At 39.8% G+C, this 13,853-nt stretch overlaps 1 protein-coding gene across 1 annotated transcript in view; it reads right to left on the bottom strand.

Annotated features, from left to right (window-relative positions):
- Positions 1-13,853, bottom strand: part of SLC2A12 (solute carrier family 2 member 12) — a 51,981-nt gene that overhangs the window by 13,301 nt on the left and 24,827 nt on the right. Inside the window, exon 3 of the mRNA XM_081036940.1 lies at positions 1,894-2,016. Coding sequence (XP_080893066.1) covers positions 1,894-2,016 — 123 coding nt within the window. The remainder of the gene's footprint in view (positions 1-1,893; positions 2,017-13,853) is intronic.

Below are 13,853 nucleotides of genomic sequence, written 5' to 3'. Positions count from 1 at the left end.
TCTAAAGCCTATGCAGAACTTCTGACTCTTCTGTAGCTCATCCTATACATTATCCTTCCCAGAGACTTGTGTCATCTATTTTTGTCCCTTATCATTTACATTCTTTTATATTTCTCCATATCAAACATCAGACAAGGTTTGTGTCTGTATGTACATGCGTGCTTGAGCGCGATCTTAATAGGAGAAATATGGTTAGTGCTGATGACCAGTTCCTGTGTTTCCTTTAATCTTGGACTATTTCTAAAAATGTAGGAAGGATATAACGTTAGAAAATTGTATATAAAAACTCAAACCATGCTTATTTAACAACTCCAAAAGTTCATTTCAAAAAGTAGATGTGGTCAAAAAAACAAAAAAGCAGATTACAAGATTCAGAAGTACTATTATATAGATAGATACTTTTTTGAGTATATATCCACTTTTGAAATTTTATATGTAATATATATATTATTCACTTTCATCCAGTTGTCTTATAATTTGAATCATTACCCAAATACATACCTTGCAATTGATTGATATGTCACTTATAATTTAATATTTTACCTTCTTTACTCCTCACCCCCCCACACACAGTTTACATTTTTAATGAAGAAACTGGATCATTCATTTCATAGTCTCCCCAGGCAGGATTTAGATTTTCTTGATTCTTTGTTTGCAAACTTTATATATATATATATATATATGTTTGTAAAGAAAAAAGGAAAGAAAGAAAACTCAACTTTTGGTCAATTTTGGAGGATACTGGGGAACAACCTCACTATTTCAAAAACTAGAAAATAAAGGGAAAGTTTCAAGCATTTATGTTTCTTACGTGACCCATATTTCAGGGTAGGCAAATAATAATTAGTTATTAGAAATTTCTAATAGTTATAGAAGAAATTTCTCCTTAAAGAAATATTACAGATAAAAATTTAGAAGGAACAATAGAATGAAAATAACAAATCTGGGCAATGGTCCTCCGAGGAAGCCGACATGACAAATGGAGACAAGCAAACAAGATGTGCCTCAAATGGCAGGACACACGCCATTCCCTGTGAAGGAGGCTGCAAACAAACAAGAAAATCTAAATCTGCTCAAGCCTCTAGATCCAAAGAGCAGTTTACAGGAAACACAAAAGACAAAAGGTCATGGGATATGTGACGACAATTGGCAAAATTCTGCCTGGAGAAAACTATGAAAAGAATGACCCAGTTTCTTCATCAAAAATACAAAGTTGTGAGAGTATGGGAGGGAGGAGGAGAGTAAAAGAAGGTAAAGGGAGTCAAATATATCAGAATGAAAGGAGAACTGACTCTGGGTAGTGAGCACACAGTGCAATATACAGATGATGTATTGTAGAACTGTGCACTTGAAACTAAATATTATTCCAATAAATTTAATTGAAAAAATAAAGTTCTGGGGGAGAGGAGGAGAAATGGAGATGAAACCTACAAATTATAAGACATACCAATCAATTGTAAATTGTATATTTGGATCATGATTCAAACAAGCAATATAAAAAATAATTATAAGACACTTGGAAGAATATGAATACATATGTTGATTGCTACCGAGGGATTATTATTAATATTTTCAGGTGTGATAATGATATTGTGGTTATAGTTTTTAAATGTGTTATCTTTTAAAGGTCCATGCTGAAATTTTATAGACAAGATGATATTCTGTCTGGGGTATGACTTAAAATAATTTAGAAGGCAGAGCAGGTGGGGCTACACATGAATTAAGATTGACAGCTGTTTAAGTTGGGTGAGAGGGTCATCAGTTCCTTGCCGTTCTCTTTACTTTCGAATGTGTTTGAAAATGTCCACACCAGAATGTTTTCTAGGTGAGTGTACTTCCTTAACATTTGTCCCAAGAGCACAAACACACTAGAGGAACAGGATGTGTCCTTACCAGTCACGGTCAAAAATGTCAAAGACATGAGAAGGTTAATGCCCCAGTTCATGCTCGAAGTTAAAGCCATGGCTCGTCCTCTGATTCCACCGGGGAAAATCTCACTAAGCAGCAGCCAGGGCACTGGAAGAAAAGGCAGACGAGGCAGGGAACAGCAAAATTATCAAAAAGCCATTGAAACTGAAGGGCCAGCCCTTGTCTGTCCTGCACGATGTGTGGTTGGAGAGCAGGGCCATGTGCTTTTCTCTTACCTGCAGCCAACTGAGACAGGGCTCAGGAGAAGCACAGGGAGCTTGACCATAGTCCCCAGGCATTGGGAGAGGAACTTAGAGTGCTGGTATGGGACCCAGGCCTGACAAATGCCAATGTGAGGAGCAGTGGTTGGGGCACAGAAGCTCAGGCTCAGTCCGCTGCTCTGCCTCTGGGCCTTTTCGTGTAATCTCCTTTGGCCCTGACCTTGGAGAAGCCCAACATCACAGCTACCGAGTGGGAAGGAAATAAAGCTAGGGAGGGCGAGTGGGAGGAAGGAGGCAGCTGTTCTCAGTTCTCCTACTTGGGCTTCCAAGCTGGATGGAGAGATGCTCTAAATTAAATAGAGCTCCAAGATTTGAATATTGTGCCCAACTAAACATTTGAATTTCCTAAAAGAGACTCCTCTTGGCATGAAAACTGATCAGAGGACTTTCTATTAACTGAGAGTGACAGGGAACCTTATAGGAGCTGCCTGATGGGATAAGAAAGGGCAGTAGAGGAGTAAATTAATTTGTCTCCTGCTCACAGCCTATCAAACTGAGTTTACCTAATAAAACAGCTGTGAGTTCTTACAATGGACTGAGCACTTTACAAACCTTATCTCATTTGATCTTCACAATATCTTACAAGACAGGAACGATTACTCCCTCTTTTATAGAAGAGGAAAGTAAGGCTTCAAGGACTTCATAATTTGTCAAGTTTACAGGGCTCAGAAATCATGCTTTTTAATCACGGTGCTCTCTTGGTGGTGGCTGAATAAACGTTTGTTAATCAATAATTAAATGTGGAGCACAAGCACCTTCGACTCTGAGGAAAGAAGGACTTAGGAACTGCCCCAGCACTAGTTCTGCTGACAGAGTAACCTTGTGTTAAAAAGGCAGCATTTAAATGCAGACCAGCTGCATCATCCTAACCCAGAGGAGGTGGTGGGAGGAAGAAGCAAGAAGCCAGGGAGGGCCCCACTACCCAGCAACCACTTGGACCACCTGTGCCAGAACTGAGCATTCATCTGGGCCTCTACTTTACCAATGCCTCTTGGGACACGAGAAAACATCTGATTGTAACTTTGCTGTTTGAAAGTAAGAAAAATAAATTAAATTATAGGAGAGGGCTGGAAACACATTTTTTTTCTTGGTTATCTTCTCCAAGTGAATCTATATAGTGTTACCTTTAGGGCCTGGAAGGTAATTATAACAGAAGGAACATGATTATTACTATTGTTCTAATCATCAGGGAATTCAAAAATAAAAGTCTATATTTTTCCCCTTCACTCCCTTCCCCACAAAAACCTTCACTAGATTCTTGCAGATTCTATCCTTGACAACCAGTGAAATGCTCAGATAACCTTGTCTTGAGCTTTGCAAGACTGGGGAGCCGGCTCTGAATAGAATGATAACTGTATAATTCTGTGAAGCCTTTGTAATGACCTGTTCTTGGGCAAATACAACATAAAATTATGTAAATCCTTGAAGCTAAACAATCTGTGCCACAGACCAATCCCCCTATGTACCTTCCTGCCATGAATATTTAACGTGGGTGGGAGTGGAGCGGAGGGTCCCTTATGTGGCCTTTGGCTTTAGCAACTGTGAGAGGAGCTGGGGGAAGGGACACTCTTCCATTTTCTTTTACTAAAAGAATTAGCACAGGTTTCCTTCATCTATTTTCATCCCCACCTCACCGCCTCTGAAACACCCTTCTTCCCCTCCCCACCTTTCATCACGACAGCCTTTGGAATTATTTGGTGGGGTTTTAGGAAAGTCATTGCTGGGGTCATCAGAGCCATGTTGGACACAGATGAGAATGAGTCGATCCTGCTCTTTATAGAAAGTGATGGGTCTCGCCAACAAGAAGATAGGACAGCTGCACAAAGCACTCAGTGCTCAGTCTGAGCTGTCCAGGGTTTGCCTAAAAGCACCAAAGATGCACACTGAAAACCTGTCCTAGGCATGCATTCAATGCAGCAGCTGAGCTTAAGTTCTTGGGCAGTTCAGCCAGTCAGTGAGCAATGAACTGAATACTGAAAGAGATACTTCCTCAGTGTCTGATGGAAACTTGTCAGGCAAACCTTGCACCTGACACTTCAAAAGATAATGTTTCATTGCTGAAAGCTTCTACTTTTTTTGATCTAGTGGAAAGAAGTCAAGAATTGTCACTTTGGTTTATCTAGTAGATGAACTGGACGTTGCAACAATTGACAGGTGTTTCAACGAGGACAGCTCAACCTCCTACTATGGAGCCTGTCAAGTCACAAATAAGGAGAATATTATTTTAACAATGATTTCAGAAACATAAAATCACAGGTTTTCAGATCCAGAGAGTGAAACAAAAAGTCAAAATGACTCTTGCAGCAAGATAGACCTGACTGAAAAGGTACGAGTCTTTCCATGGCTGACTTAGGAGAAAGATAGTGCCAGAATCTTACAGGCCTCCATGTGCCCTGGAAATGGGCTGTGAATGCCTAAAGCAGAAGGACTGGAGAAGCTCTGTTTTAGTTCATAAGGAGCACAGATGTATAAACCATCACCTGAGGATTTATTATGTTGATATTTATAATGACAGGTGTAGGTTTTCTTAAAATCACTGATGTTTTTTCTAATAAGATGGCCTGAATTCTCACCCAAGGAAAATCATGTTACTGTCACGTGCCATAGTAAAGAAGTGGCTCTCTCTGATTGTCCTACTCTGATGATAGACCTACAGGAGATGCTTTGTGCTATTTGCTTGTGAGGAATCCACAGAGTATTCAGAGACATAGTGAACCACAGTGAGTGCAGCCATTGCAGTTTAGCATGCCCTGAAGCAATTCTCCTGTCCTCTATTATGCTACCTTTAACCCTATCATCCCAGGACTACCTCAGCAATACGTGCCTCTGTAAATGTCAGCATCTGCCCACATCTTTAAGGTCTTCTCTATGCTTCAGGGATTGAGGGAATTTTGGATTTGCTGGAAGGTAAACGTCCACAGATATTGGAAGTCATATTTCATATGACTTTAAATCACCAGGGCTGCCGGTCAGAACTTGCCTGATCCAGATGAAATGGGCAGATAGTGCTTACAGCTGCACAGAGTATCCTAAAAAGACCATGAAGGACAAATACATTGAAGTGTCTCTGGGAGCAGTAGAAGACATGGACTTAGATTAATCGGGACAGTCAATGGAAATGACTAAGCCCTACCACATGTGAGCTGCCATGTTTATCTCCTCCCTCCTCCATATTTTTGCCATTGCCTCAGTTTTTTCCACTGAGGGTGTCATTTCACTCCCTATGCTTTCAGATTTAAACCCTGCAGCTCTCTAGGCACACTTTCCATTTGGTTTGAGCTCTTCCTGAATCCCCTGGCATGCTAGCCCCAGGTTTGAAAGACTCATGGAGGTCTTAAAACTCTTAACAAAACTCCTAGCAACTTTGGAGGAACTTTTACACTCAGCCTGCAGAGTTTTCAACAACTTGATTTGCCAAGAAGCTAGTGTCCTGTACTTCGTAGGAGTGAAGCCAAATCTTATGGCCTTTATTGTCTTTGCAAGCAGTATGCAGCACACCTAGCTCTCTCATTGCAAACAACTACTTAAAATGTGGATTTGAAAGGGAATATGTCCGTTTCCTTCCAACCAGATGTTTAAATTCTGGCCTCATAAGTTCCCTAAGTGGGAAAATTACGTTCTTTAAAAAAACATAGTTCACCATAGGCCACCATCTCCAACATCAACAATGATGTGGAAGCTTTAATTTATTTTTAGTTTTTGTTTTATCCCTTCTCTCTATCTCTCTGAGTTTTCTTCACTCCTTGCCTTTTAAAAGAAATACTTTACACCAGATGGGCACCATCTTTTCTGTGTTGGGTTTCTCCCACATGACTAAATCTGAATCTGAATTGGTCTGGTGAGTTCCACTAGGACCACCCACCCCAACCCAACTCCCCCAAAGCCAGAGGCACTTTCTCAGTGAGACGCCAGCCCCGCCCACATTGTATTCTTTCTTGGAAAGCAATTGGGACTCTGTGGGCCCCAGGCAGGCAACGACTGGCCTAGCGAGGTGTGCTCTGAGACTTTTGCTGAGTAGCTCCAGGCTCAGCACTGGCACCAAATCAGAATCTACATTAATCTGGTGACCACAACTCTTCCCACTGTAGTGACTCCCTGCCTTAGCCAACTTGCATACCACATGAGGTTTTATCGGTGGCTGAACCTTAAGTGAGCCAGCAGGTGGCAGCAGGCCTCAGAGTGTCCTGGCTTTTTGCAGAGCTATCCCAGGCCTAGTACTGGTGGTAGCCATAGTCAGTTCACAGTGTGACCTCTCCCACGCACCTCTACGGTTAGCACAGGCAGTGAACAACCGTGGAGCACTCTGTAGCTCTTACCAGGTAGTCCCTGGCTGGTCACAGGCAGTAGGTGACCTGGGCCTGCACTGGAGCCCCTCCTAAGAGGCTCCAAAACCAATATATTTGGAAGATGGCTTCAGACCACAGCATAGCACGGCCCAATTAGCCCCACAAGTGGTGCACACAAAGGGTGATCTCAACAGGCACAAGAGGCCTCTGGGGCAAATCCCATTCAGTGGAGTATGCCCCCTGCATAGCAACCTGTGAGGTGTGGATATGGTCAAACCCTACAGCCAATTAGCCTGAGGGTCAATCCCACCTACTGATGTGACAATAGCAATCAAGGCTTAACTATAACAGGAGGGCACACACAACCCACATAAGGAACACTCCTGGAGCACCCGGCAGGTGACCAGGCAGACTGTGCTAGGGTTCCACAAGGCACCTACTACATAAGGCTACCCAGCTAAGATGAGTAGACAGCAGATCTACCTAATACATAGAAAGAAACAGAGAGAGACAACTAAAACGAGGAAACAATGAAATATGTTTCAAATGAAAGAACAGGAGAAAAATCCAGAAAAAAATCTAAATAAAATGGAGGCAAGCAACTTACCAGAGACAGAGTTCAAAACAATGATTATAAGGATGCCCTAGGATCTTAGTGAGAACTTCAACAAGGAGATTGTAAGCATAAAGACAGACAAAGAAACCATGAAAAAAGCAGAAGTGAAAAATAAAATAACTGAAATGAAGAATACACTAGAAGGAATCACCAGCAGATTAAATGAAGCAAAGGATCAAATCAGCAATTTGGAAGAAAAGGTAGCAGAAAACACCTAATCGGAACAGCAATGAGAATAGTTTAAGAGACCTCTGTGACAACATCAGGTATAACAACATTCACATCATAGGGGTACCCAAAGGAGAAGAAAAAAAGCAAGAGATTGAGAACTTATTTGAAGAAATAATGACTGAAAACTTACCTAACCTGGTAAAGGAAATAGACATACAAGTCCAGAGAGTGCAGAGTCCCAAAAAAGATGAACCCAAACAGTCCCACACCAAAACACATTTTATAACTAAAATGGCAAAAGTTAAAGACAAAGAGAGAAATCTAAAAGCAGCATGAGAAAGGCAACACTTATGAGGGAGCTTCCATAAGATTGTCAGATGATTTCTCAACAGAAAGTTTGCAGGCCAGAAAGGATTGACATGAAATATTCATGAAATTTATACAAACTTCCTTGGAAGATAGAGATAGTGTCTCATCTTGAGCAAAAGTGTGTTTACTACCCAGTAACTTAATGATAAAGTCTCCCTGCAGGGAAGAAATCAGGCTGGCTTACTGTCTATTATAAAAGATTTAGGTTCCCTAAGCTTGGGGTTCCTCTTCTCTAAAGTAACCCATCACGTGTGTAGGTATCATCTGACCCTCTTCATGTTGCCCTGTGAGTATTAGGGTTTGGGCAACTGGTTCAAATGCTGATATTCTGACCATTATTATTGCTAGGAGTAACAAACATTCCTTTGTCTCTGACTAGGTTAGGTTTCTTGTGTCTTTTGCCAACATGCATGAAACTATGATAGAGTAACTTGGTAGCTTGCAAGTAGGCTAAAATGGCCAGTTTGCAATTCTTGAATGTTTGATTACTTGTAGCTATGGTATAATTTTTCTACAAAAGGTCTTTTATTATTATTATTATTATTATTATCATTATTATTATTATTAACTTTGGACTGCCTATTCATCTCTGAGGGATTTAATGTGATTCTTAAGCCTGAGATAATCCACTGAAATATTTCTATAAGCTCTAACGCTAATTAAGCAAGCAAAAATAACCCCCAAATTCCAGGTTCAGATTTTCACATATTTCTCTTAGGAAAACCATAAAAGAATTACCTTGAACTATTTTTGGTAAAGAGTCAAAATTAAAAACATTCAATTACTAAACCAAAATAGGAATAACTATCCCATGATGTGGCTAACCTCAATCTTATTTATTTATTTTTTTCTTTTCAGGGGAAGGGCTGGGTCTCACATTTGGAGAAAACAATAGAAATTTGGAAATAAATATTTTGTCTAATACTATAATTTTTTAAATACCCTTAATCTTAATATATTTCAAACATGAACGTTTTTAGTCATCAATTGACTTGGAGATGGCCCTGCATTCTCAATTGAGTAGCTTTATTCAGATATAATTTTTGGTCAGATGTGCATGGGATTCTACCCAAACCACATTCATCTCTCATTCTCTAGATATTGACTCAGATTCATACCAGAGGAGAATCTGAGTGTCAACACTAGACTAGAGAGAGACTTCCCATTTAATCACAGAAGCTGAGAGAATGCTAGAAACATCTCTTTTTGGTTTTTGAGATGTTTTTGACTTATCTAACAAATATTTATTGAGTCCCTATTGTGGGGCAGGCCTAAGGTTAGGCTTGAAGAAAGAGCAAACAAAACCTTTTGTGTGCATACAGGACATATAATCTAAATTAGTTGCACCAACTTAGAATAGTGGACATTTGTATGTTTCTCAGCTTACATCACATCTTTCACCTTTCACCAAAGCCTCGAGATTTTCTGTACAACCTGTCTGGTTTTCTAGGAAGCTCTCTTGACTATAGGTAATCCAAAATTGAACCATACTTTGACACAAATCTGTTTTTTTCAGTCTTGACCCAACTGGAGTGGTTTCTAGAAGGGAGGTGAGGAAGACTATAGCTTCACAATTCAATATAAGACTGTAGAGCACTTCCTGTGTATCATGACATGACTTAAGCAAATGGCTGCTGAGGTCAATGCTACCATTATCAGAATTATTCTTCTCATGTCTAGACCATAATCAGATGTTTAATAGCACTAATAACTGAGTGTGTTGAGTCCATGCTGCATATCAGACACTAAACTAGGTACACTTTATACAACTTGCTTCACTCAACCCCACAATCACACTATGAGATACACAGTATTGCCCCACTTTCTAGATAAGGAAACTGATGCCTTCAGAGATGAATTGACTTGCCCAAAGTCCTGTATTGTGAAGCTGGGGCTCATGGTCAGGCAGTCTGATGTCAAAGCCTCATCCAAATTCAAACATTATGTTGTACAGCCTCAATAGGCTTTCTTGCTGTTTTCCTAAACCTTTAAGCTCGTGTCCCCCTCAAGTCCATTTGATCTGTCATTCTCCCTGCTTAAAACTCTCCTCCTAGATCTTCACATTGTTTTCTTCATACGAGCCTTGGCCCAAATGTCACCACCTCAAAAAGGCCTTCTGTCACCACCCAACCCAAAATAATCCTCCTCCAAGCATGCTTTTTCATTTAGCCTTCATTTTTCTCTATCACTGAATTTTAACACTTCTCTTTTCCTGAAGTTGTATTATGCATGTGTTCATGTTCTTGCTTATTGACCATCCCCACACTAGCTCCATGAGGGCAGGGAGTGGATCTCACTTAGCCATCTCTAAATCATCAGCACCTGGCACCATGCCCAGTACATCATGGGTGAGAAATACACATGTGTTGGATAAGAGAGTGAATCAAGAGGGCTTTTCCCCTCTCTCTTCTCTTCTTGGTCACTCCAAGATGCTTTCTTGCTGGAACTCCTGCCTATTTGGTAGAAGAGATTGGGGGAGGAAGGGTGACTTTGTGTCACTTGTCCTTTAGTCTTCAGTGTAAGGTTCTGCTCCAATGTATGAATACAAAGGTAGTAAAAGGATGGCAGTCACAGCCCAATTACTGAACTTAACATGCAAACTTGGACAAATTCCTTTCATTTGCTCATAATGAAAATATATTAATCATGAGATGGAAGAAGAGGCCAATTAATTTACAAACACAGGAATTTGGAAATTTAAAAAAGCCCTGATAATTATTGTGAACAGAACAGCCACACATATTTTTTGCGTGACAGTGCCTATTTAAGAAAGGGTTTCTATGCAAGTATCACCTCAAATGAACTCATGAGATAATCATTTTCTGCCTTGGGTTTGGGCTCATCTCTGCTTTACTTTTGAAGCAAGAGTAGAAATCTTCATGTGGCTCTAAGTCCTCACAATGTCAAGACTCTTCAGTTCTCCCCAGAAGCTTCAGCCATGATAAAAATATTCAGTCATTAAAAGCAGCTAAAACAATGATCAGGACCATCCCAGAAATACAATGGAGAGTAAGGTGAAGATTTTGAACATATTTAAAGAGAAACAAGGTATGGAAAACAGACTGTTTAATAACAGTCTCCAATAAAAGTGGTAGAGTATATATCCTGATTTTATCTGACGGAAAAGTTTTCATATTATAGAGAAATGGAGGGCAGAGGTTCTTTACCTCTTTGAGCCATGAACCCCTTCAGCCGGTTGCTGAAACTTTTGGATTCCTTCTTAGAATAATATTTTAAATGCATAAAATGCAATACCAGATTCATCCCCCCTCCTGAATTCCAGATTCTAGGACAACTCTATTATTTTAAAGTTAGGGAAGCAGAGGACCAGAAAGCAAAATGACGTAAGACATACACTGTAACCTAAAAATAGAAACACTTTTTGACAGAAAAAATTATGCTGGGATTTAATACAATTAAGGGATGTTGTTCTAAGCCAAACCATGTTTAAGAAGGTTTAATAAACATGGTATAATCTTGCTTTCAATTTTAGTTTAGAACAACAAATACTTTTCCCTTTAAGCCTCTGTTTACAGAAAGGATTTGCTTTATTACAAGTGATCAACTCTCTAAATGAAATACTTGAGCAATAATCATATTAGGTTAATAAGTTTTAGAATGCATTCAAGATCTGGTATGAAAACCTTGCTCTTAATTAAAATCATCTTTAAACTCCAGCTGGTTCATGCAGTTCACACCAATGCTCTAGAATACAATTTTGGTGATTAAATTGGAATTCCTATGGCATGTTTTTTTTAAAGGTGAAAAATAAACTACAAAATGAATATGGACATAAATGACCGACTCTTAGCAAGAAAAATAAAAAGGACGATTATTCAGATCCCTTCTAAAAGCTCAAGGAGAACCAACAGCCCCAAACCACAGAGGGGAAATGAGGGCTTGTTCTGCTTACAGTGGCTAATTCAGGATTCTGTGTGTGAGGCTGCATGCCCCCAGCCTCAGGTGTGAATACCCATTCAGTCCTTGGAATTTGCAGTTTGCTGTTGTAGAAACCACAAGATGAAGAGGTTGTTTTTTTTCCCCTTTCATACACCCAAACCTCCTTCAACTCTAAGATCCTCTATCTCACTAGTATTGCTTTTTGTCTAAGAAATTCTCAAGGGGAGTTTCTTCTCTACATTGTAGCAAAAAGCAGAGGTGTCTAAAAAATCTGGGACTACTTTAAGGTACTATGTGTCCAAAATTCTCAAATGTCTTTGACTTGACAAAAAAAAAAAGCCCTAAATGCCTCCCGTTAGTCATTTCCAAGCACTACTAACTCTCCTGCATCTTTCCTTATGAGAAAAAACAGAATGCGTTTTAGAACTCATGCCCATGTGATGGAATATTCTGAAAGAAACTCATGATGGTACCTGGTAGGAAGAGAAGTTTCTTTGACAGTCTGGCATTTCAAACTCACGTGGTACTTAGCTTGCCCCCTAGATAGCTTGACACATGTAAAGATGCATGATTTGAGGGTTGTTTTTTTCTATATCTGCATCTTGTTTTAAAAGTCTTCCCCCACTTCCCTCCTTAGAAACACAAATGTATGCCTGCATGGTTTTCAAGCAGACTTATGCAGTGCTCACTTAAAGGGAGAGAAGAAAAAAAATGCAATGTCATTTCTTTCCTTAAAGAGCTTATAATCTAAGCTCATTCTTCCATTCTAACCGTATTCTGGCCAATAAACCAAAACACATGTCCAGAAGCAATATGCTGTCTCAGTAAGGACTAAGCTGTGTTACCATACTGTAACTTCCATTGATACGTCATACCCTAGATCATCCAAAACACACATACTTCAGCTCATATGATGTTTACCTGTACTCTGTGAGATAAGACAGGTATGATTATGCCCAATTCATAGATCAGAAGCAGCTTCATAGAAAATTAATGATTTAAAGATCACACAGCCAATATGGATTAGAACCGAAGTGTTCTGATTTTAAATTCAGGCTTATTGTAGCCCAGAACTGAACTATTCTACGTTAGAAATAACTGGTAGTTCATACAAATAAAGACCTCTAAGACATGGAGTGAATGCATAGAGGAGAGAAGAATTTCATTGAGCTTAAAGATAGGAAGGATTTGGGTAGAGTAAAGGGGGAAGGAAAAGAAGCCACAATAAGAGCTTTGTGTCTCTTGACTTGGGCATAGAGCAGTGAGGCATAAAGAAACCCAGAGAAGTAAAGTAAGTGGTGCCTCATTACACAAAGCCAGGAGTCATCATTCACTTTATAGTCTATATGGAGTTTACAAGTACTTCTGTATGAATGGTGGCCCTGGAGCACAACTCCATGGAGTACAGTGTAAATGGTGCCTCCTAGAGTTGTTCAAATGCCTTGAGAGAGCTGGGTGCAATGATAGAGAGTCTTGAAAATCACACAATTTTTCCCTCAAACATGGGTGATATAGTCGTAGAAAAAGCATGGAATTAGGTGGAATTAGATGCCTAGGGTTCTGGTTTTAAATCTGTGTGATCTCAATCTCCTGGAGCTTGTTTCTATGACAAGAAAATGTTGGACTAGATCATTTCTAATCTCCTTTTCACCTTTCAAGGCATTTGACTTCTCTGATGTGGTAGAAAGTAGGACTCCATGGAAGGTGTGTGAGCATTGGTGACATGTGGAAAATGGTATTTAAGGAACACTGGTACAGAGGATGGATGGGCTGAGAAGGCCTAGAACTACAGGAAGGGTCTCCTTGCAAGCTAAGAATGAGACCATAAGGGCTAGGCTAGGATGGCAGAAATGGGAAGGAAGAGATAAACTCAGGGCCTATTGGTGAGGGAAAATCAAAATCATTGACTGGATTGGGAAAAGGCCTCAGAGCATCAAACCTGAGAGACTAGCACAGTAACTGCCCAAGAAAAAGAAAGGGAAGTTCCCCTGGTGTGAGGGGTTACGAATTCAACATTGGGCTTCTTATGTTTGGCTGACAGTGAAGCATCAAGTGGAAAAGTTTAGTACTCATTGGGAAAAAAGAAACTGGAAGTCATGTGAGACGACTGAACTGGAGATAAGTGAGAGTCATCAGCTCAAAGGAGATAATTAACGTTCCTGAGAAAATAAATATGAAATCTTTCATAATGCACTAGCAAAAGAGTGTTTTCCGATTTTATAACTAAAGAATCAAAAGCCAAGACACATTAATAAAATGACCTCACCTCTTTTTTAACGGAGATGGAATGGGAGTTTGTCATATATTTTCACAATTAATGTT

This window comes from Rhinolophus hipposideros, assembly GCF_964194185.1.
Source record: "Rhinolophus hipposideros genome assembly, chromosome: 3".
Taxonomy (NCBI): domain Eukaryota; kingdom Metazoa; phylum Chordata; class Mammalia; order Chiroptera; family Rhinolophidae; genus Rhinolophus; species Rhinolophus hipposideros.
The sequence above is the reverse complement of the archived record's forward strand: the minus strand, read 5'-3'. Positions and strand labels throughout refer to the sequence as shown.